Here is a 25,616-nt window from a genome sequence, read left to right on the forward strand (position 1 = left end):
ATTAAATATTCAAAAGAGTTGTAGCTATTGATTGGTCTGGGACTAATCAATAAATCAGACTGAAAGATGGTTGCTACTCCTCCTCCTCGCCCAGTATTTCGAGGAATGTGGAAATTTAAATAAATAGTAGGAGTTGACTCATTTATAGTAACATAATCTTCTTGTTGCAGCCAGGTTTCTGTGAGGCAAAATAAATCAATCTGATTGTCACAAATCAGATCACTAACTAGCAAAGTCTTTAAAGAAAGAGATCTTATGTTCAGTAAGCCACATTTAATAGTTTTATTTTTAGTCTGAGTTGTGTTTATTTTTATGAGATTTTCATGATTTCCTCCCTTTGGATTATTTTTTAATCCATCCAATTTTGGCCGTGGGCGAGACACAGATAGGGTAATGGTTGACTAGCAGTACAGAAGCTGCAGAGAGGAGTGTTAAACTACAACCTTGCTTCCTGGTCTGAACCCTGGGTTGTCAGAGGTTTGGAGAACTAATAAATTCGGCCAGATTCCTAGAAAGAAGAGCAGCTCCATCCAAAGTGGGATGGATGCCGTCTCTCCGGATCAGACCAGGTTTTCCCCAAAATGTTCGCCAATTATCAATGTAGCCCACATTGTTTTCTGGACACCACCTAGACAGCCAGCGGTTGAATGACAGCATGCGGCTAAACATGTCATCACTGGTCAGATCAGGGAGGGGACCAGAGAAAATTATGGAGTCCGACATTGTTTTGGCAAACTTACACACCGAAGAAACACTAACTTTGCTGACCTCCGACTGACGTAACCGGGTGTCATTACCGCCAGCGTGTATAACAATCTTACTGTATTTACGCTTATCCTTAGCCAGCAGTTTCAGGTAGGATTTGATGTCGCCCGTTCTGGCCCCTGGCAGACATTTGACTATGGTCGCTGGTGTCTCTAGTGACACGTTTCTGACTATGGAGCTGCCAATTACCAGAGTTAGCTTCTCTGTGGGTGTGCCGCTGAGTGGGGAAAATCTGTTAGAAACGCAGACGGGTTGGTGGTGACCTGTGGGCTGGGATCTAGAACTATGCTTTCTACGTACCGTCACCCAGCCGGCCTGAGGCCCCAGCTGCGCAGGCTCTGCTGGAGGACTGCTATGGGGAGCTACCCTCGGTGGCTCCGCACTGGCTAAGGGGGCTCGACTATCTGCTGGTTTTTCAACATTGTGGAGCCGGGCCTCCAATTCCGACATCCTCGCCTCCAAAGCTACAAAAATGCTACATTTATTACACGTACCATTATCACTAAAGGAGGCAAATGAGTAACTGAACATCTGACACAGAGAGCAGGAGAGAGGAGGAGACTTAGAGAGAGAAACAGCAGAACGGGTAGCCATGGTGGAGCTAAAGCTAATGCTAAGCTAGCACCCCTTACCACTACTAGAAAAAAGCAGCAAGAATGTATGTGTTTTGATGTGCTTATTTATTAGAACAAGTAAGAGATATCACAGTAGACAGAAATCAGATCAAATGAGAGAGCCTTCACACACCAAACAATCCACAGAGTGCAACAATAAAAACAGGAAGTGACAAATACAAGGTGTATTTGTCACTTCATTTGTCACCCATTAACATTTACATACCAGATATTAGGATTTATCTTTTATTTTAGAGTTTAGCTCTTCAAAGGTATTTCATTTTATGTTTATGTCATGATCTAAATTGATGTTGATCTGTAGAGATCAGCAAACATAATAAAATGTTTTAGGACAATTTTTATTAACATAGGGATGAACCAAAGAGCATTTTGCTGAATAATTTATACTGGAAGACATAAAAATCTAACATGCATTGTTGCCAACTGCACTATTTAGGATACATGTGCTTCAATCTGGAAGCAATTTCATCATTCCTTTTTAGCTTTGCTTCTATAAAACAGTTTCTTCCAGAGAAACCTGACTACAGAAATAATAATAGTAAAGAGCAGTAGAACAATTGTCAACAGGAATGCCAAAACATCAATGGAGTGGTACTGGATTTTTGACATCTTATAGGACTCTGTTCTCAAATGAGCCGCTCCTTTATGCCTCATGACAAACTCGATCCAGAAGATGGCTCGGTCCAAAGGTTTCATGGGCTGATCTCTGTGGAGGCTGGACAGCTCCTTCATCTTCTCTCTGTAGGAAGGTTCATAGAGAACCTCCTTCAGAGCCTCCAAGAAGATGTTTTTATTTACTGTTGCAATGTCAAGGACTTTGGCCACCCCTCTTGATGCCATCCTGAAGAAGTTGTCTTGCTGATCAAACATGAGGGGGAGGCCAACCAGGGGCACACCGTGATAGATGGCCTCTTGCATTCCATTGGTGCCTCCATGAGCCACAAACACTTTGGTTTTAGGATGGCCCAGGAGGTCATTTTGAGGTAACCAGTCCAAGATTAAGGTATTGTTTCCAAGAGATGGTGGTTTTTTTCCTTTGTGCCTCCAGATCACCTTCTGGGGAAGTTCTGCAAAAGCAGCAGCAATGTCCTCAGCAAGATCCTCAGGAAGATGTTCTACCAATGTCCCCAATGTCATCACAATGACTCCGTGTTCTCCAGAACTCTGTACAAATTCCTCCAGTTCTTTGGGAAGAGATTTGGAGGGTTTGCACTGGAATCCTGACATGTAGACGATGTTTGGCATTGTTGGTCGTGGAAACTCAAAGGTGAAATCGTTTCTCATCAGCCAGATATCAGCCGCCTGAAACAGCTCCATGTAATGTACATCTTTGCCAAAGTGACGATGGACAAAGGGTTTGTAGTTTGGTTCCGCAACGTACCAAATCTGGAAACATGTAAATATGTAGTAAAGAAAGTTATTGATCCTTTGCATAAATGTCATCTTATCAGTCAGCTCTGATCCTGGTATGGGGATATAAGAAAGAGGGGAAGGTGCAATAGCTTCATGCCCCTCACCCTGAACTGTCCATCTGACATTAAAGACAAGTGGAAGACCCAAACGATGACAGAGAAGAACACCTCCACCAACTGCAGGATCAGTAAGAAACAGATCATATTTGGCATCAAAGAAGCTCTGCATCAGTTCTTTATCGTCAAAAATATTTTCCACCATTTGAAGCAGTTGCCTAGTCATTTGATTAAACGTTTGCAGTAAATCATACTCTAGGGAAAGGCGAGACCAAAATGAAGAACCATGACGTCTCATGTTAATTGTGTTCATGACATATTTCCCAAAGTTCTGCCTGTCAAATCCAGCTGACGAATTTACAGTAATGGTCTTGTAGTGAGGAGAGTCTGCCTTGATGTACCAGGTGTCTGAAGGACGCAGCACTGTGACCTCGTGGCCTCTAGAGTGAAGCTCTTCAATGATGACGTTCATGTTGATCCAGTGGCTTCCGTCCACTGGAAACACCAAGACCTTTCCTCCATTTACCAGGGATGATGAGCAGAGCAACGCTGCCAGAGTCAGCAGGTTCAGTCGGGTCATCTCTGAAAGAGATCCCGGTGGGAGAGACAGAGACATTAGATTTGACCCACCTAACAAAAGACTTCTATCAACATGTGGACACTCGTATATGAGGAACTGTCTAATTTCAGCCTCTGTAAATGTGCAAGGACAAGCAACCTTCTAAGGTATTAATGACTTGTAATGGATTAGAGTCTAAAGCTGTAGTCTAAAAAATGTGAACGATGCTTAAATCTTGTCACAAGAAATTGGACCCATTTTGCTGCTAATACAGAACATGCAAACTGCAAAGAGGCTGTTATGTACATTAAACTACAGCTAGCCTCAATGTTTGATGATGTTTGTTAGACTTTTTAAATGTTCTCCAACTTTCACCCAGTGCACGACATTATATGATGCTAGTGTGGTTTCTACGTTTTTGTTTAAGAAAGTAGTTTGCATGGTTCAGAATATATGGCCCTAAATGGTGCTATGAAAAGTTATTTCCCCCTTACAGATTTCTTTGGTTTTTGGCATTTTTGTCACAGTTGAATGTTTTTAATCATCAAATAGAAATTATTAAACAATGCAAAGATAACCAGAGAAAATACAAAAGTAGTTTTCAGGTGATGATTTCATTTATTATGCAACAAAGCTTCCCAAACCAACCAGGCTGTGCAGGAAAATTGAATTGCCTCCATTGCTAAATTATGAATTAATTGTGATTAATCTAATTTTAGATTGAGTTTCACTAGCACCTAAATAGAACCTGTCTGACAACATGATGTAGGCTGAAATATCTCAACAAACAACATACCGTGCCCCCATCAAAGCAATTCAAAAATGGTTGAAAAACATTTATTGACATCTTATCAGCCTGGAAAGGGTTACAAAGTCTTTTCTAAGACTTTGGGACTCCAGAGAACCACAGTGAGAATTGTTAAATACAGAAAACATGAAACAGTGGTGAACGTTCTCAGGAGTGGATGGCTTACCAAAATTAATCAAAGACCTCTTAGACAACTCAACTGGGAGGTTACAGAAGAACACAAAACAACATTTAAAGCTCTGCAGGCCTCACGGCCGCAGTTAAGGTCAGAGTTCATGATTTAACAATACGAACGAGAGACTGAGCAAAAATGGCCTCAGTTGGAGAAATCAAATGCCAAAACCTCTGCTGACCATAAAGAACACTAATGCCAATCTCACATTTCGTAAAAATATCTTGATGATCCCCAAGATCTTTGGGAAAACATTCTGTGGAAGGTGACGAGACAAACATAGACCTTATTAGAAGGCGTGTTTCCCATCTCATCGTTACATTTCATTCAGAAAATACCCGTGCTATCCTTGCTATGTGATCTGATACTCTTTCTGACCTGATGAAGGTATTCACTCCCCCCTCCCCGTTCTCCCTGCTGCAGCAGTCTCACAGATGGTTCCCAGACTGGAGCGTACAAGACAAAGATATCGTTCTGGGCCTTGAGTTCTATCAACATGCCAGGGAAGAATTCACAGACATGTAGGGGCCCCAGGCCTTAAGAGAGTCACCTTGGAATGATGTTATAAGCAGGTTTCTTTCCTTTGTCTAATCAGAGCGTTTTAGATAGGGCTCTCATTCATTAGTTTGTAATAATGAGAAAACAGCAATATAATACTTACAAATACTGAGTTGTAAGATAAAAGCCTAAAAATGTTTAATACAAAATGATCTTAAAGAGCCTAATAGTTTGAAATTCTGCTAAATAAGCCAGATTACCAGGTAAACAGTGGAGGATAGGACATGTTTGGCAGACATTTCTAGAAAGAAGCAGCTTATTATTGGTTATTAAAGCTGGGTTTTAACTTTATGTTACTTTACTTGATGTTACACATTTACATGCCAGATATTAGGATTTATCTTTTATTTTTTGTGTTGACATGTTTTGAGACTTCGGGTGAGGATGGGGGCAGTTTAGCTCTTAAAAGGTATTTCATTTTTATGTTTATGTCATGATCTAAATTGATGTTGATCTGTAGAGATCAGCAAACATAATAAAATGTTTTAAGACAATTTTTATTAACATAGGGATGAATCAGAGAGCATTTTGTCAAAGTTAGTTTGTTTTATGAATAGTTTGCAGGTTGGCATCTCTAATTTAAGTTACAAACTCCTATTTTGTAGTTTCCAGATATCCTGGAAGTTCACACGTTTAAGTTGTCAATCTAAACATTGAGTTCTCGACAACAGAAATGTAACGTTAAACCAAAATCTCACTCAGTAATGTTCATCAACTTGTTTAATTGATTTACGGTGAAATAAATATGCCTGTATTACAAGTTTAAATCATTGGTTTGAAATGATTGGGAAAAACAAGCACACCTTTCAGTTACAGATTTTTTCCTACTGAAAACCTGCTTTTACTGATCTTTGCCCATTATTTACAGTTTCAGATATCCCTAAAAGATGACGTGACCAAAAATACTGACATGACATTCTTGTTTGACATTTCTGAATAGTGAGAGGTTAAACTTCAACATTTTATCTTATTAGTTACTCGAATAATTTATTGCTGAATAATTTATACTGGAAGACATAAAAATCTAACATGCATTGTTGCCAACTGCACTATTTAGGATACATGTGCTTCAATCTGGAAGCAATTTCATCATTCCTTTTTAGCTTTGCTTCTATAAAAGAGTTTCTTCCAGAGAAACCTGACTACATAAATAATAATAGTAAAGAGCAGTAGAACAATTGTCAACAGGAATGCCAAAACATCAAAGGAGTGGTACTGGATTTTTGACATCTTATAGGACTCTGTTCTCAAATGAGCCGCTCCTTTATGCCTCATGACAAACTCGATCCAGAAGATGGCTCGGTCCAAAGGTTTCATGGGCTGATCTCTGTGGAGGCTGGACAGCTCCTTCATCTTCTCTCTGTAGGAAGGTTCATAGAGAACCTCCTTCAGAGCCTCCAAGAAGATGTTTTTATTTACTGTTGCAATGTCAAGGACTTTGGCCACCCCTCTTGATGCCATCCTAAAGAAGTTGTCTTGCTGATCAAACATGAGGGGCAGGCCAACCAGGGGCACACCGTGATAGATAGCCTCTTGCATTCCATTGGTGCCTCCATGAGCCACAAACACTTTGGTTTTAGGATGGCCCAGGAGGTCATTTTGAGGCAGCCAGTCCAAGATTAAGGTATTGTTCCCAAGAAATGGTGGTTTCTTTCCTTTGTGCCTCCAGATCACCTTCTGGGGAAGTTCTGCAAAAGCAGCAGCAATGTCCTCAGCAAGATCCTCAGGAAGATGTTCTACAAATGTCCCCAATGTCATCACAATGACTCCGTGTTCTCCAGAACTCTGTACAAATTCCTCCAGTTCTTTGGGAAGAGGTTTGGAGGGTTTGCACTGGAATCCTGACATGTAGACGATGTTTGGCATTGTTGGTCGTGGAAACTCAAAGGTGAAATCGTTTCTCATCAGCCAGATGTCAGCCGCCTGAAACAGCTCCATGTAATGTACATCTTTGCCAAAGTGACGATGGACAAAGGGTTTGTAGTTTGGTTCCGCAACGTACCAAATCTGGAAACATGTAAATATGTAGTAAAGAAAGTTATTGATCCTTTGCATAAATGTCATCTTATCAGTCAGCTCTGATCCTGGTATGGGGATATAAGAAAGAGGGGAAGGTGCAATAGCTTCATGCCCCTCACCCTGAACTGTCCATCTGACATTAAAGACAAGTGGAAGACCCAAACGATGACAGAGAAGAACACCTCCACCAACTGCAGGATCAGTAAGAAACAGATCATATTTGGCATCAAAGAAGCTCTGCATCAGTTCTTTATCGTCAAAAATATTTTCCACCATTTGAACCTGTTGCTTAGTCATTCGATAAAGGGTTTGCAGTAAATCATACTCTAGGGAAAGGCGAGACCAAATTGAAGAACCATGACGTCTCATGTTAATTGTGTTCATGACATATTTCCCAAAGTTCTGCCTGTCAAATCCAGCTGACGAATTTACAGTAATGGTCTTGTAGTGAGGAGAGTCTGCCTTGATGTACCAGGTGTCTGAAGGACGCAGCACTGTGACCTCGTGGCCTCTAGAGTGAAGCTCTTCAATGATGACGTTCATGTTGATCCAGTGGCTTCCGTCCACTGGAAACACCAAGACCTTTCCTCCATTTACCAGGGATAATGAGCAGAGCAACGCTGCCAGAGTCAGCAAGTTCAGTCGGGTCATCTCTGAAAGAGATCCCGGTGGGAGAGACAGAGACATTAGATTTGACCCACCTAACAAAGGATTCCATCAACATGTGGACACTCGTATATGAGGAACTGTCTAATTTCAGCCTCTGTAAATGTGCAAGGACAAGCAACCTTCTAAGGTATTAATGACTTGTAATGGATTAGAGTCTAAAGCTGTAGTCTAAAAAATGTGAACGATGCTTAAATCTTGTCACAAGAAATTGGACCCATTTTGCTGCTAATACAGAACATGCAAACTGCAAAGAGGCTGTTATGTACATTAAACTACAGCTAGCCTCAATGTTTGATGATGTTTGTTAGACTTTTTAAATGTTCTCCAACTTTCACCCAGTGCACGACATTATATGATGCTAGTGTGGTTTCTACGTTTTTGTTTAAGAAAGTAGTTTGCATGGTTCAGAATATATGGCCCTAAATGGTGCTATGAAACGTTATTTCCCCCTTACAGATTTCTTTGTTTTTGGCATTTTTGTCACAGTTGAATGTTTTTAATCATCAAATAGAAATTATAAAACAATGCAAAAATAACCAGAGAAAATACAAATGTAGTTTTCAGGTGATGATTTCATTTATTATGCAACAAAGCTTCCCAAACCAACCAGGCTGTGCAGGAAAATTGAATTGCCTCCATTGCTAAATTATGAATTAATTGTGATTAATCTAATTTTAGATTGAGCTTCACTAGCCACACTGCCTTAGCTATAAAATTATGACAGCACCTAAATAGAACCTGTCTGACAACATGATGTAGGCTGAAATATCTCAACAAACAACATACCGTGCCCCCATCAAAGCAATTCAAAAATGGTTGAAAAACATTTATTGACATCTTATCAGCCTGGAAAGGGTTACAAAGTCTTTTCTTAGACTTTGGGACTCCAGAGAACCACAGTGAGAATTGTTAAATACAGAAAACATGAAACAGTGGTGAACGTTCTCAGGAGTGGATGGCTTACCAAAATTAATCAAAGACCTCTTAGACAACTCAACTGGGAGGTTACAGAAGAACACAAAACAACATTTAAAGCTCTGCAGGCCTCACGGCCGCAGTTAAGGTCAGAGTTCATGATTTAACAATACGAACGAGAGACTGAGCAAAAATGGCCTCAGTTGGAGAAATCAAATGCCAAAACCTCTGCTGACCATAAAGAACACTAAAGCCAATCTCACATTTCGCAAAAATATCTTGATGATCCCCAAGATCTTTGGGAAAACATTCTGTGGAAGGTGACGAGACAAACATAGACCTTTTTGGAAGGTGTGTTTCCTATTTCATCGTTACATTTCATTCAGAAAATACCCGTGCTATCCTTGCTATGTGACCTGATACAAATACTGAGTTGTAAGATAAAAGCCTCAAAATGTTTCATACAAAATTATCTTAAAGAGCTTAATAGTTTGAAATTCTGCTAAATAAGCCAGATTACCAAGTAAACAGTGGAGGATAGGACATGTTTGGCAGACATTTCTAGAAAGAAGCAGCTTATTATTGGTTATTAAAGCTGGGTTTTAACTTGATGTTACTCAAAGTTATTTAAGGTTTGTTTCTTAAACACCAGACAATTTGTAGGATAAGATGAACAAGAAAATTACTTAGTTAAAAATTTGTGTTATGCTTGAACTGCATGTATAGATGTCTAAGGTCATGTTAATCCTTCCTTTTTGTCCTTGCCTCCGTGGAATACTCTCCTCCAGAAACATTTGACTACAGAAATAATAATAGTAAAGAGCAGTAGAACAATTATTAGCAGGAATGCCAAAACATCAATGGAGTGGTACTGGATTTTTGACATCTTATACGACTCTGTTCTCAAATGAGCCGCTCCTTTATGCCTCATGACAAACTCGATCCAGAACATGGCTCGGTCCAGAGGTTTCATGGGCTGATCTCTGTGGAGGCTGGACAGCTCCTTCATCTTCTCTCTGTAGGAAGGTTCATAGAGAACCTCCTTCAGTGCTTCCAAGAAGATGCCTTTATTTACTGTTGCAATGTCAAGGACTTTGCACCATGTTACATAATGTAGGTGAACATAGTTTCAGTTTATGTGATTTGAGTACATAATGTTGCACGACAGCAGAAACATTTATTTTGTTGATGACATGTGCAGACATTGTGCATTCAAAGTGTGCTCAGTTTAACTCAGTCTTAGTGGTCTGCGTTGATTCGCTGGTGGTGACCTGGGATGGTATCAAATTCCCAGATTGGATTATTGTCCCAGTCCGCCCCTCCAGGTGATGATTTCATTTATTACGCAAAAAAGCTACCTACATAAACCTGGCGATGAGGGAAAATGATTAACTCCTTTGCTAAATCATGAATTAATTTTGATAAAACTAATTTTTGATTGATACCACTTCATTATAGCACTTTTTAGAACCTGTCTGATGACATGAAGTAGGCTAAAATATCTCAACAAAGAACACATCATGCCCCCATCAAAGAAATTCAAAAACAGGTGAGAAAAAGGTCATTGGCATCTATCAGCCTGGAAAGGGTTACAAGGTCTTTGATTCTGGGATTTTTTTAAAGGCCAATTAAGTTCTATGAGTAGAAGGAATTGCTCTCTCTATATCATAACATCTGCAATTTTCGCAACTTTAATTTGAACCATATTTGATACAAATCAAATAAGAAAAAGGAGGGTTCGACCATTTTTGTGACACATGCTTGCTTATCCTCGGAACAGCATGATTTTGTTGACACGACTCAATGGATACCAATGGTGCCTCTATAGCGGCTAATAGGCGATGCACAATCCAGTGATTTATATAAATGATTTCAAACTACATGTGGTTATTAATGTTTTCATGGCCGTGTGGATTTATATGAATTTCTAGTACAATTTGATCTTATGTCACAAAGAAGACATAATTTATTCAGCCAATGTACATTTATTTTAGGTGATACAGCTATCTGTGCACAAATTTTTGAACCCTAGACGAAAAAACTGAAGGTTGCAAACATATTTGCTCAATTTAAAGGTAGAAGTTATCAAACTATTACGGTCATCATGTTGGACCACTTGTTTGCTGAGTATTGGACTATCTGCACGTTGTTGGACGTCACTGTGCCTCTCCAATGGCATCGGCCATTTTGTATCCAGGACAGCCTGCTACTACATATCCCGTCGAGCACTGCGACTGATATGACGAGCGTCCCAAGTCTGACGTCACAGGACGCTATATATGAAGGCACTCATTTTGAACATAAGCCTTCAGCTGGAGATCGTGACCCGATCACCAACATCTGAAGCATCACCTGGAGAAGAAGAGTCCTGAGTGGATTTCATTTATTCTCTCTCGTTGGCCAACGAACAATTCATAACTGAGGTTTCTGGACTAGGAAGGCCAGAAATTTCACTTTGCCGATCGAAGACGTGAGTTTAACACGTAACTAAAAACACGGAGTTCGAGGAAACGAACCGCCACCATGTTTCATCCCTAGTCGACTGCTGATGGTCAGAACCTATTTTTCCTTTTCGTCAAGAAGGCCAAAGGACGGGGACTGACCACTCTCTTGGAGTTTAACTGTGGACGCGCAGCAACGCTTCAAACCCCCCCCTTTTCCTCTCACTCGCTGCCCCAGAAGGAAACTTCACCAAGTAAAACCCATCCTTTTATTTCTTTATTAGAAGGCCTGGGCAGGGTCAGAGGTTGTAGTGTGTGTTCTGAATGATATGTGCATGTAACTTCGTTATTGAAACTTTGATGTGTTATTTTGATATCTGGAGTCGTTGCGTTCCTAGCTCTGTGCGTGTTTTACCACCTGAGAGTCAACGCAGGTGCGTTGTAAGACTGGACTGTTAAAATAACCTCATGGTAAAATTATCCATTTTCCTTTGTCTCCAATATCACTGCTCGCTAGCTTGCCGCCAAAAGCTTTATTACCCTTTGTCTGCTCAGGAGTTGGGGGAAGTTTTATGGTCAGAATAACTGAGTTACAGTTGGAGTTGCGCCCCCCCACTCTCCACTCATCCCACACCTCTTCGTCATATTCTCAATTTTGCCATAACGGCTGGTTGATTCAATACACACCCACTGCTGTTTTCTTTGATTTTGCTTAGTTAGATGTGTTACCTTTGTTATGTAGAATTTTGCATGTTAAGTAGGTGAAGATTAATAAATATCCACATAGATAAAGAGAGAGGATTTTGTGTTCATTGTGTGCGAAAGTGATTTGTCAGTCAAGATAAGGTTAAAGTTCCCCACGTTTCGGCAGAAACGGTTGATTAAACAGTGACATCTCCGGCAATAGTTATTAATTATTACGGAGTATTTAACAGTTGTAATTATCAAAGGCGTTGAGCCACAATTACAACACCAGAAACATCTCTGGTCTCGATTCATAAATGAGGATTTTGGTTAAGAAATTGATTTTGTCAAATTATGATTTTTAATTATAATAATTGATCAATATTAATTAATCAATAATCATAATTCCCAACAATCATCAACTAGTATAGTTTCTTTACTGAAATTAGATCAACAATTGTGACTGATTCACATGTTACAAAACATTTTTTCATTATTCTTTTTAGTATGTAATTCATTCCCATTCATTGGTTTGTAATAATGAGAAAACAACAATATAATATAAATACTGAGTAGTAAGATAAAAACCCAAAAAATGTTTTTACAAAATGATCTTTTCTTTCTAGAAAGAAGCAGATTATTATTGGTTATTAAAGCTGGGTTTTACTTTGATGTTACTCCCTTAAGGTTTGTTTCCTAAACACAAGACAATCTGTAGGATAAGATGAAAAACAATATTACGTAATTTAAAAATTGTGTTATACTTTAACTGCATGTATAGAAGGTCATGTTAATCATTCCCTTTTGTCCTTCCCTCTGTGGAATACCCTCCTCCAGAAACATTTGACTACAGAAATAATAATAGTAAAGAGCAGTAGAACAATTGTCAACAGGAATGCCAAAACATCAATGGAGTGGTACTGGATTTTTGACATCTTATAGGACTCTGTTCTCAAATGAGCCGCTCCTTTATGCCTCATGACAAACTCGATCCAGAAGATGGCTCGGTCCAAAGGTTTCATGGGCTGATCTCTGTGGAGGCTGGACAGCGCCTTCATCTTCTCTCTGTAGGAAGGTTCATAGAGAACCTCCTTCAGAGCCTCCAAAAAGATGTCTTTATTCACAGTTCCATAGTCCAGGACTTTGGCCACGCCTCTTGATGCCATCCTGAAGAAGTTGTCTTGCTGATCAAACATGAGGGGCAGGCCGACCAGGGGCACACCGTGATAGATGGCCTCTTGCATTCCATTGGTGCCTCCATGAGCCACAAACACTTTGGTTTTAGGATGGCCCAGAAGGTCATTTTGAGGTAACCAGTCCAAGATTAAGGTATTTTTGCCAAGGATGGACGGTTTCTTTCCTTTGTGCCTCCAGATCACCTTCTGGGGAAGTTCAGCAAAAGCAGCAGCAATTTCCTCAGTGAGGTCCTCTGGAAGATGTTCAACCAATGTCCCCAATGTCATCACAATGACACCATGTTCTCCAGAACTCTGTACAAATTCCTCCAGTTCTTTGGGAAGAGGTTTGGAGGGTTTGCACTGGAATCCTGACATGTAGATGATGTTTGGCATTGTTGGTCGTGGAAACTCAAAGGTGAAATCGTTTCTCATCAGCCAGATGTCAGCCGCCTGAAACAGCTCCATGTAATGTACATCTTTGCCAAAGTGATGATGGACAAATGGTGAATAGAGTGGTTCGACAATATACCAAAACTGAATACATGTTATGATATAAATGAGGACGTTCTTGACCCTCTGCATGAATGTCATCCTGTCAGTCAACTCTGATCCTGGTATTGGGACATACGAGAGTGGGGAGGGTGCAATAACAAAATGCCCCTCACCCTGAATAGACCACCTGACATTAAAGACAAGTGGAAGACCCAAACGATGACCAAGAAGAACACCTCCACCTACTGCAGGATCTGTAAGAACCAAATCATATTTGGCATCCCGGAGGTTCCGCATCATTTCTTCATCCTCAAAAATTTGTTTAGCCATCTGAAGTCCCTGCATATGCATCCGATAGAACTGTGTAAGTACATCGAACTCTAAAGATATGCGGGTCCACAATGAAGAACCGTTGCGCCTACTGTTCAGGATTCTTGTAACATATAATTCAAAGCTTTTTGTATCATATCCTGCAGAAAGGTTTATAGTAATGGACTTGTAGTGGGGAGAGTTTGGCTTGATGTACCAGGCACCAGATGGCAACACCACTGTAACTTCATGGCCTCTAGCATGAAGCTCTTCTATGATGACATTCATGTTTACCCAGTGACTTCCATCCATAGGAAAGACCAAGACTTTTCCCCCATTTACCAAGGACGATGAGCAGAGCAACACTGCCAGTGTCATCAGGGTCAGCCTATGCATCTCTGAAAGAAATTCTGACAGAAAAAGACAAAATGTTAGATATCTCAAGGAACTCGTCCTGAGCCTCTTTTGGACCGGATCCAACACATACCTTCTGTTATATTCAAAGTCTGAAATGACAGTTGGATAAACATCTTAAAACACCTAATCAAAGATATCTTGACATTTCACTGTGACATGTTTGGCAAAATATTCAATTCAGTTTTATTTATAAAACACCAATTCACCACAAGTCGTCTCAAGCAGGTAGCGACAGTTGAGAGGAAAACTCCCCTTTAACAGGAAGACACCTCCAGCAGAACCAGAACCAGGCTCAGTGTGAGTGGCCATCTGCCGTAGTCAGAGAATGTGACAGAGTGAGGGAAAGTGGTCATTATGTCCTCCAGCAGCCTAAACCTATAGCAGCATAACTACAGAGATAGCTCGGGACAACCTAAGCCAGTCTAACTATAAGCTTTATCAAAAATGAAAAATATAACATTATTCTGACCATAGCATTAACTTAACAAGTTTAAGTTTGTTAAAACTGAGGAAGCAAGGCTGGATTACATGGTATCAACAATGTTGTCCTAAATTGACTTTAATGGTTGCATGAAAATTGTATAATTCTCAGGTATATACTAAGAAACTAAAGCTTTAGTGAAAAAAACTGTTACTTTTTGTGAGCATTTCCACTGTGGAACAGAGCTACTAGTTAAGCAAATGATAAGCGAGTAACTCCTCCAACTGCAACAGGTAGAGTCCACTGATCTGAGTTCTTACCAATGAAACTCTAACTGGGGATTCTGTCAACAACTACACCTTATAACTAACACAGTCGCCATAATTTCATAGGAAAGGTGTAACTAACAAATTGTGTTCTGTTTTCTGTCATTTCTGAGTATTAGTCTCTTGGAGCAAACAATCTGGAAAAATAATTTAGTTTGTTACTCACCTATTTTGAGATTAAAGTGGAAACGATGAGAAAAAAGTGAACGGTAAAGTCCACGGTAAAAGTCAAATTCACACTGGTGACAATGCCTGCATCAGCCATGACCCGTGCAAAGGTGCTCGAAACTTTAGGATCAGAATCTGCTTTATTCGCTGAGTTTGTGAACACAAACAAGAAATTTGACTTTGGTTCCACCTTGCTCTCAATGAAGAAATTCAAAATATAAATATATAAACAGGGGGGAAAAATGAACTTTGTTTTGTAAACACTTTATATATACTTTATGCCATGTATGTTATACTTTAGAATAAGATTTAATAACAAAGAAATTATTTCTCATTTAGCAAATAAACATCCTGCAAATACACACAGGACAAAGACAAGCAGATCCAACACCAAGATCTAATTATGCAGTCAGTATGAATGTGTGCACACATGTTTTTTATATGTTTAACAAACTGCTTCTGTTTTATCTATTTTACATACATTATTAATTGCTCTATGCACAGATCAGAAAGCTTATTTCAATTTATTAAAGGATATTTTGCTATATTCTATTCACTTGATATGCAACACATATCAAACCTGTTTGGGAATAACACAACAGTTTCAGCATTCCACTTTTTCTTCATTAAAGCATTCCTTACTGTCTGAATATCTGCTAATCATTGTCTTACTACTTGGGGTTGCCCATGGAGTACTGAAATATCTTTCCTGAATGGTCAGTCCGTCCATTATTCAGAACAAAACAAAAAAATTAGATGATTACATCACAAAAAGTAACTCCAACTAATTTATAATGCTATGGGTCAACAAGTGGTTATCAGGAAGAGACTAGGGCTGCAAGATATTAGAAAATCTTGCAAGGGGGATAGATTGGTAGCTTTTATTTTGATTTCTGTGCTGCTGATTTTTTGCTTGTATCTGCGATATACACTCACCGGCCACTTTGTTAGGTACACCCTGCGAGTACCGCATTGGATCCCCTTTTGCCTTCAGAACTGCCTTAATCCTTGGTGGCATAGATTCAACAAGGTACTGGAAACATTCCTCAGAAAGTTTGGTCCATATTGACATGATAGCATCACACAGATGCTGCAGATTTGTCGGCTGCATCCATGATATGAATCTCCTGTTCCACCACATCCCAAAGGTGCTCTATTGGATTGAGATCTGGTGACTGTGGAGGTCATTTGAGTCCAGTGAACTCATTGTCAAGAAACCGGTCTGAGATGATTTGTGCTTTATGACATGGCGCGTTATCCTGCTGGAAGTAACCATCAGAAGATGGGTACACTGTGGTCATAAAGGGATGGACATGGTCAGCAACAATACTCAGGTAGGCTGTGGCGTTGACACGATGCTCAATTGATACTAAGGGGGCCAAAGTGTGGCAAGAAAATATCCTCCACACCATTACACCACCAGCCTGAACCGTTGCTACAAGGCAGGATGGATCCATGCTTTCATGTTGTTGATGCCATATTCTGACCCGACCATCCGAATGTTGGAGCAGAGATCGTGACTCATCAGACCAGGCAACGTTTTTCCAATCTTCTATTGTCCAATTTTGGTGAGCCTGTGCGAATTGTAGCCTCAGTTTCCTGTTCTTAGCTGACAGGAGTGGCACCCGGTGTGGTCTTATGCTGCTGTGGTCCTTCCGCCTCAAGCTTCGACATTTTGTGTGTTCAGAGATGCTCTTCTGCATGCCTTGGTTGTAACGAGTGGTTATTTGAGTTACTGTTGCCTTTCTATCAGCTCGAACCAGTCTGGCCATTCTCCTCTGACCTCTGGCATCAACAAGGTATTTGTGCCCACAGAACTGCTGCTCACTGGATATTTTCTCTTTTTAGGACCATTCTCTGTAAACTCTACAGATGGTAGTGCGTGAAAATCCCAGTAGATCAGCAGTTTATGAAATACTCGGACCAGCACGTCTGACACCAACAACCATGCCACATTCAAAGTCACTTAAATCACCTTTCTTCTCTATTCTGATGCTCGGTTTAAACTGCAGCAGATCATCTTGACCATGTCTACATGTCTAAATGCATTGAGTTGCTGCCATGTGATTGACTGATTAGAAATTTCTGTTAATGAGCAGTTGGACAGGTGTACCTAATAAAGTGGCCAGTGAGTGTATATTACTGGTCAGTTGTTGTGATTTAGTTTTTTTTTTTTGTGTTTGGCATCATTTTTTAAAACAGTTTTATTTTCATCTTTGTGCTGCTGATTTCTTGACGTCGTTATGACTCATAATGCTATAAATACGGATAAGATTTACAGGCGAGCTATTATTCAAAATTCACTTTTTGATTGTAAAGCCCTTACAGGCGTTTTACAATGGCTGCCCTCAAAGGCAGATGTTCTGTTGTTGGCTGCAAAGACCCACATGTGTCCATGCACATTCTCCCGCTGTCGGACAACTGGGAACTGTGGAGGTGAAATCTCATCTGAGAAGGATTTTTAAAATGTTTTTGCACATTCTTTGTAGAGATAAAACACAATTTCTTAAATATCACATTGAATATCATGTATTTCAATAAATCAAAACAAAATCAGGATATCATTGTTGGCCATATTTCCCAGTCCTAATATGATAGCTTTTAAAAAATATAATATCACCATTTGTATATGAAACCCATCAATTTCAAGGCAAGACACTCCAGGTCAGTTTGCTTCTGCACCAGTTCATAACTCCATGTTATTTCCAGCCTTTAAAATGTAATTATTTCCATCCTGGTATTTCCATAAATACTGTAGATAAATACTATTAAAATCTCACTTATAATTGAATCTATTTTTAGTTTTAATTTCTGAAGATTTTATATTTCACAGTATTTTATTGGTTTTGGCTCTGATTTTCCTTTGGATCAGTCTGCTCTGAGATTATGTCCCCTGAATTAGCCAAAATAACAATGAACGGCCTCCTTCTGGTAGACGGATTAGATTATATTTTCTCACTGCGTACTACAAGTACATTTTAGAAACTAATTTTAAATCATCAGGAATTTAGCGATCCCTGAACGCAGGCAAATAATGAAGTATGGTCAGTGTGAAAGGTCTTGTGGCCACTCTGCTATAAAATGACAAAAACGACTCATTTAACACCATTTGTGGCAGCGATTCAAGATAAAAAAGAAATAATAATCATATCACACTTAAAAGTAAACCTGGGACTGGATCAACCAGATGTAATGTTAAGACTACAAGACACCGAGCTACAGGAAGAGAAAATATCAGTTTACCCCTAAAAGTAGTCAATGTGTAGAGATTAAATTTCTTTATTAGCCTGCTGTTGATGGTTTTACATTAAAGAGCTGCTGTAGAAGCTGTGCTTGAGCCTGCAAACATGTCTGCTGTAAGCAACTGTTTTTACACAGAAAATCAGGGTGTTTCTACAGACTATAATGGGCAACGTTCAACACAGAATTTTTTTTTAAGGTTTTCAAAAGGCAAAGAGGCTTTTTTCCAAGCTTTATGTAACTCCAAGATCCTGTGCAGCTCAGTAATAGTTTCCTGATTACACAGCAACAATGGTGAAATTCCTGAAACTCTCAGGAGGTTTGCAGAGTCAGTTAGATGTTTCTCTCAGATTTCACAGCTTTGTGTTTATGTGCACCTATTGTCTTGTGGTGATACCTGAGAAGTAAAACCATTAAGAGGATTTGGAAGTTGTCTTTTGTGTTTAATTTGGGAAAGGTTTGAGATGTTTTTCAGAAGCACAGCTGCATGTGTCTGCATGCTTTAGAGCAGGTTAGGCTGGTTTCAACTTTCATAACTGATCTGATTTTTTCATAAAAATGCTAAATACTGAAGACTGTATAAGTCACACATACAGGAAAGGTTTAGGAAGTGCTTTCAGAGCGTGAAGCTTTCTTTCTCAGTTGTAGTAAACAACATTGAAGTTTTTCCCGGGACATGATTTCATAACTTTCATCATGCAATCTGAACATTCTGCAAACTGGAACCAGATTTCATCTGTTGCAGAAACAAATAACGATGTCCTGACAGAGTGAGATGTTCTTTACAGCGAGTTTACTCAACACTGTCATGTTTAGTCTTGCTCACTGCAGAAAACATCTGGAATTCACCAGTCTGACTCAGTGAGTCTGCAGCACCCAAATGTAACCACTCTAAGTTGATTTACAAAGAATCACACAAAAATCACAAACATCTGGACTGAAGCATCATTTTTTTGATTTCTATAATTGCTCGTTTTTTTTCTTATGACTCACCGGGAGCGTCGCAGCCAGCAGATACCTCTCCTTGAAACCTGCGCTCTCTGTTTGTGCTTCCAGTCTCCCTCAGAGCAAAGGCTGAAAGGACTCTCAGCTTCAGCATGCAGAGAAACGTGGTGGGGTTTGGCAGTGAGGTGATTGGGACAAAGTTCAGCATGTGAGAGCTTCAGGCAGAGTTTTAGGACCAGAAGGAAGGGCTATGTGCTGAACTTTAGATGTAGTACTGCAAAGCAAAGGCAAAGTACCTTGAAAATACCATAAAATATTTCTTATGTTTATTCTCTCCCTCCTTATTGAATCAGTTTTCTCTCAGATTTAAACTTTGCTAAATTTTGATAATTAAATCTAAACTTTAGCACCATAGATTTAGTGCCCTAGTGGAATTATACATCTGTAAATTTATTCAAGGATTATGTAAAATCTGCTCATCTGAAATAGAAATTAAAAAACCCTAGGAATAAGAAATAAACGAATTCAATAAACTGCAGATTTAATAAAATGTTAACAGTAAAATAAAGTGATTAAAATCAGGAAATGAAGTGGATATGGCAGGATTTATGTAAATATTTTATGACAAAAGATTAAAAACTTAATCAAATAGACGTAACACGACATCACTGAGATTTAAAAAATCCATAAATGATGGATGAAAGCAATAGGAAGTCACGCTGATAGTACCTAAACATTAATATGGACTGCTGGACTTTATGGTTCACTCTTGAACAAACACTGTCTGCTTTAGATTAATTTAGTATGCAGTAAATGTGATCTGTTACAGTCATAAAACAAGTGAAATATTTGCTTTAAACATCAGAAATTGAAACACAACTAGAACTGCCAGCAGTCATTAAGGGGTTCCAAGCCTTCCCCAGCAGGTCTGTCACGGGCCCTGGCAGGCCATGTCACGCACCCACCAACCCATCACCTGTCAACCATTTATTATAACAGCATTTTCATAGATTTGGGCAAGCTTATAGAAACACTCAGACATGAAACATTTAGCCATTACAGAGTTGGACATGAATTAAAAAATTTGTGAAAAGTCCACAGTTTGTCCTAAAATTCGCAAAATGTAATTTACCGGTAACCAAAATTCAGAAATTCAGTAAACATTTTGGGTTTTCCCTAAAATTCTCAAAATAATCTGAAGTGACCATGTATGCATCTTGTACATCTTTGCTTTTAACATCAGAATACTTAAAGGAAACATTACCATCTGTCAGACCACCTCAATGAGCTCAGGTTAATGTAACCAGTCTGCAGAGAGAGGCATAGTGCCCAGATCTACAGGTCCTTCTCAAAATATTAGCATATTGTGATAAAGTTAATTATTTTCCATAATGTCATGATGAAAATTTAACATTCATATATTTTAGATTCATTGCACACTAACTGAAATATTTCAGGTCTTTTATTGTCTTAATACGGATGATTTTGGCATACAGCTCATGAAAACCCAAAATTCCTATCTCACAAAATTAGCATATTTCATCCGACCAATAAAAGAAAAGTGTTTTTAATACAAAAAATGTCAACCTTCAAATGATCATGTACAGTTATGCACTCAATACTTGGTCGGGAATCCTTTGGCAGAAATGACTGCTTCAATGCGGCGTGGCATGGAGGCAATCAGCCTGTGGCACTGCTGAGGTCTTATGGAGGCCCAGGATGCTTCGATAGCGGCCTTTAGCTCATCCAGAGTGTTGGGTCTTGAGTCTCTCAACGTTCTCTTCACAATATCCCACAGATTCTCTATGGGGTTCAGGTCAGGAGAGTTGGCAGGCCAATTGAGCACAGTGATACCATGGTCAGTAAACCATTTACCAGTGGTTTTGGCACTGTGAGCAGGTGCCAGGTCGTGCTGAAAAATGAAATCTTCATCTCCATAAAGCTTTTCAGCAGATGGAAGCATGAAGTGCTCCAAAATCTCCTGATAGCTAGCTGTATTGACCCTGCCCTTGATAAAACACAGTGGACCAACACCAGCAGCTGACACGGCACCCCAGACCATCACTGACTGTGGGTACTTGACACTGGACTTCTGGCATTTTGGCATTTCCTTCTCCCCAGTCTTCCTCCAGACTCTGGCACCTTGATTTCCGAATGACATGCAGAATTTGCTTTCATCCGAAAAAAGTACTTTGGACCACTGAGCAACAGTCCAGTGCTGCTTCTCTGTAACCCAGGTCAGGCGCTTCTGCCGCTGTTTCTGGTTCAAAAGTGGCTTGACCTGGGGAATGCGGCACCTGTAGCCCATTTCCTGCACACGCCTGTGCACGGTGGCTCTGGATGTTTCTACTCCAGACTCAGTCCACTGCTTCCGCAGGTCCCCCAAGGTCTGGAATCGGCCCTTCTCCACAATCTTCCTCAGGGTCCGGTCACCTCTTCTCGTTGTGCAGCGTTTTCTGACACACTTTTTCCTTCCCACAGACTTCCCACTGAGGTGCCTTGATACAGCACTCTGGGAACAGCCTATTCGTTCAGAAATTTCTTTCTGTGTCTTCCCCTCTTGCTTGAGGGTGTCAATAGTGGCCTTCTGGACAGCAGTCAGGTCGGCAGTCTTACCCATGATTGGGGTTTTGAGTGATGAACCAGGCTGGGAGTTTTAAAGGCCTCAGGAATCTTTTGCAGGTGTTTAGAGTTAACTTGTTGATTCAGATGATTAGGTTCATAGCTCGTTTAGAGACCCTTTTAATGATATGCTAATTTTGTGAGATAGGAATTTTGGGTTTTCATGAGCTGTATGCCAAAATCATCCGTATTAAGACAATAAAAGACCTGAAATATTTCAGTTAGTGTGCAATGAATCTAAAATATATGAATGTTAAATTTTCATCATGACATTATGGAAAATAATGAACTTTATCACAATATGCTAATATTTTGAGAAGGACCTGTAGATACTAGGAGACTTTGTCCCCTTTCAGTTGACTTTACCTGCAGTCATCAGCCAGACACATTAGGCAACCAGGGTTCTGGTTGAATGTTTGCTATAGAGGTTCACTCAAATGTGACATAAAACACTCAGATCTGTGAGGGATGGTGGAGGTAAGACATTTAGTAAATTTCACCGAAATGCAAGAAGAATGAGTGATAAAACTAGAAGTGTGCAAATGTTTTCTTTTTCAATAAAACTATATTTGATGCTTTGCCTCAATATAACCTCTAGAAACACTGTCACTAGTTCCATGATGCTGAGTGTGATTCATGTAGTACAAACTGTACAATGTGACCCTCTAAGCTTTTTTGCTCAGTTTGCACTACAGTTAGGCCTGAAATTATTTATACCACTAGCCAGTTTAAAATATTAAAATATGTCATGTAATCAAAGCCTTGTATAGCTGCAGAACAGCTTTTTCCAACTTGTGTTTTTTTTTTTTTTTGATTATTTACTTTTGGTGATGAGCTCTAAGTCTTTTGAGGTTGGACGGCTTCCTTGCCACCACCCTAATCTTTGATTCCCTCCTGAGATCTAGTATCATATTCAAGTTGGGACTCTGTCTGGGCCATTCCAATACATTACTTCCAGTCAGAGGAAACATGGTGGTAAATTTAAAAGATTACTTTAAACATAAATTTTATGGTATAGACTGCTGTTTGAAAAAAAGGAGCTTGTTGACTAAAATAAACTTCGTCCTTACGGTTTAGGGTCAGATTTAAGACATCAAAACAGTCTGGATGGATGGAAGGTTGATGGATGGATGGATGGATACTGATGAATGGATGGATGGATTAATGGATGGATCTCATGGTTGAGCCTCTTTTTGCTCTTTTGTACCTGAGTAAACACTGCAGATATTTAGTGCTCTAGAATATTTGAACATTACGTGTCTCGATCCACCCATTGTCTACAACCCTTTTATCTCTGCTGGCTCTGCAATTTTCAGGACAGGAGTAGTCTCTCTCAGCTGACTTGTGGGTTGCGCTCGTCTACTATGGGGCTAGCTTGCATTCAGCGACGAGTTTTCACTGTAGCAATCCCTCAGAACCAAAAACACACGGAGAGCTTCGACGGGTGCAGTAATCACATTTACTTAATCCGAAACCAAGTTGGAATGTACCAAAATACACCGTGAAAACTAAAAATAAAAATAAAATACATCTGCTTAGGTGCTTTTGTTTGACACAAAACATAGATACATTACATAAGTGCAGACTTCACAAAGTAATACAACTTTAAACATGTACCTCGCTCCGCTGTCCAAGGGATGCAAAATGTTTATGCTGGTAAAGTCCGTGTTGTGCCGCTATGAAGCCTTGAGCTGTTTTCTGACGAACGTGCCCTACTAGTTCAGAGTCACAAAAATGAAGCACATCCTCCTCTTCCTCTAGTCTGCAGGATAATTCAGCCTCAAGTACTGACTGACAGGAGACTAGCAAAACTTTTTTACCTTCTTCCTTTCCGGTTTTTTAAAGTCACAGCTCGTTACAAACTAGGCTACAGCATCCTCTGCTGGACATTACTGGTAACAACATAGAATCAGCTTATAAACATAGAATGGGCATTTACACTCCCACCAAATCGTGCTTGATGAGAACCCGTTAACACTGATTCATGCACGATTTTTGAAGTAGCGAACAAACCAAATGCAGTTAACGTCACACATTAATTTTCAGGAATAGAACATCCGATGTGAGAGTAATAAACAAAGTCAGTTAGTTACTTTCTAAAAGAACTACAAGTTTTTGAACAGGTCGCTCAATTATGTGAGGTTTGTGTGTTGTACCCTGCCTCTTTGTTAGAGTTCGATCACCAACTTGAAGCTTAACTCTGCGCACCAAACCATCATCTTCTTGTGGCGCTTCAACAACTCGACCCAGCTGCCACTGACTTCTGGGAAGCATTTCATCCTTTACAATGACAATGTCATTGATCTCGAGATTCCGACGGGGCAGGTGCCATTTTGTCTTGTAGATATGTTTAGAAGGTACTCCACTTTCCACCTACTCCAAAATTGTTCAGCTAGATATTGCACTCTGCGCCATCTCTTTCTTGCATACAAGTCCTCCTTCACAAACTTTCCAGGGGGAGTGCAACTTTTGATTTCATTAAGATGAGGTGATTTGGAGTTAGAGGTTCATGTGATTTAGGGTCATTAATTCCAACAATGCTTAGTGGTCGGCTGTTGATTATAGACATTGCTTCATAAAACAGTGTTCTCAGAGAAGCATCGTCTAGCCTGCCTTGTGATTGAGCAATGGTGGTGTTGAGAATGTTGCGAATGGTTCGAATCTGTCGTTCCCAAACCCCTTCAGCATGGCTAGCAGATGGGGCATTAAATACGAATTCACACTGCTTATCTGCAAAAAACGCCTCCAGGGCATTTGTGTCACATTCTTTGAGAGCCTCCTTCAGCTCATTTGTAGCCCTGATGAAATTTGTACCTTGATCACAGTACACCTTACAGATAGCTCCTCTTAAGCTGATAAAGCATCTGAGGGCGTTGATGAAAGAGTCTGTGGAGAGGTTCTCTAACATTTCAATGTGGACTGCGCGTGAAGAGAGGCAGGTAAAGAGGAGTCCATACCTTTTTTGCTCTTTGTGGCCTTGCTTGATTATGAATGGCCCAAAACAGTCCATCCCACAGTAAATGAAAGGATCTGAGACTTCAACTCATTCCTTTGGTAGCTCAGCAATGCGTTGTTCTTCTGTAGGCCGCCGAAGTTTTCGACACTGCACGCATCTGCCTATTAGCTTTGCGACGTCCTTGCTCCCACCAATCACCCAAAACCCATTTGCTCTGATTTCCATGAGCGTCTGGCTTCTGCCTCGATGGCAAATCTTTGAATGAAAGTGAGACAAGATCAGCATTGTGATGTGACGGTCCTTTGGGAGAATAATAGGGTGTTTAAATCCATGGCAGAGTGTTGATTTTTTTAGTCTTCCACCAACCCGAAGAAGTCCCTGATCCACAATGGGATCCAGTTGAAAGAGGGAACTGGAGCTTGGGAGGCTACCCTTTGCCTTCAACAGCTCTTGAGGAAAGGCTTGCTGCTGCAGGAGTTTTAGTACTATGTCAGCAGCTCCTTTGCGTTCATCCGCTGTTACAACATTGCCATATTTGGTTTTCTTTGTCAGTCTTTTTATTCTTGCAGCCACTTTAAGGAGCACTGACCAGCTAGAAAACATTTCGAATCGACTGAGGATGATGTCTTGTTCGCTTGTTTGAGTTGTCAAGATTTTGACTGATTTAACTTCTGGATCTCCTACCAGCAGCTCTACTGATGGGGTAGCTGAATAGGAAATCTCTTGTTCCCAAAGAAACTTTGGGCCAGACAACCAGCATGTTGTCATGATCTCTGATGCACGAAGGCCTCTAGAGGCATGGTCCGCCGGATTCTGAGCTGTGTCAATGTAGTGCCACTGTTTGGTAT

General features: G+C 40.1%; 2 protein-coding genes across 7 annotated transcripts in view; one reads left to right on the forward strand and one right to left on the reverse strand.

Annotated features, from left to right (window-relative positions):
- Positions 1 to 25,616, forward strand: part of LOC124878576 (SH2 domain-containing protein 3C-like) — a 78,212-nt gene that overhangs the window by 38,393 nt on the left and 14,203 nt on the right. The gene's annotated exons all lie outside the window — the stretch shown is intronic.
- LOC124878577 (UDP-glucuronosyltransferase 2C1-like) lies at positions 1,427 to 23,523 on the reverse strand. Of its 5 annotated transcripts, XM_047382585.1 has the most exons (4): positions 23,430 to 23,523; positions 19,239 to 19,464; positions 12,848 to 14,083; positions 4,027 to 6,414 (listed from the first exon to the last, which is right to left on the reverse strand). In XM_047382585.1, exons 2-4 carry the CDS (start codon positions 19,396 to 19,398, stop codon positions 6,056 to 6,058), a joined length of 1,755 nt encoding a protein of 584 aa, XP_047238541.1. In that variant the 5' UTR covers positions 19,399 to 19,464; positions 23,430 to 23,523; the 3' UTR covers positions 4,027 to 6,055. The 5 variants fall into 5 exon arrangements, with proteins under 5 accessions (XP_047238543.1, XP_047238544.1, XP_047238541.1 ...); XM_047382586.1 differs by lacking the exon at positions 12,848 to 14,083 and having other exon boundaries at positions 4,027 to 7,638; positions 23,430 to 23,509; XM_047382584.1 differs by lacking the exon at positions 4,027 to 6,414 and having other exon boundaries at positions 12,112 to 14,083.

The sequence above is a fragment of the Girardinichthys multiradiatus genome, chromosome 12 (assembly GCF_021462225.1).
Source record: "Girardinichthys multiradiatus isolate DD_20200921_A chromosome 12, DD_fGirMul_XY1, whole genome shotgun sequence".
NCBI classification, from domain to species: domain Eukaryota; kingdom Metazoa; phylum Chordata; class Actinopteri; order Cyprinodontiformes; family Goodeidae; genus Girardinichthys; species Girardinichthys multiradiatus.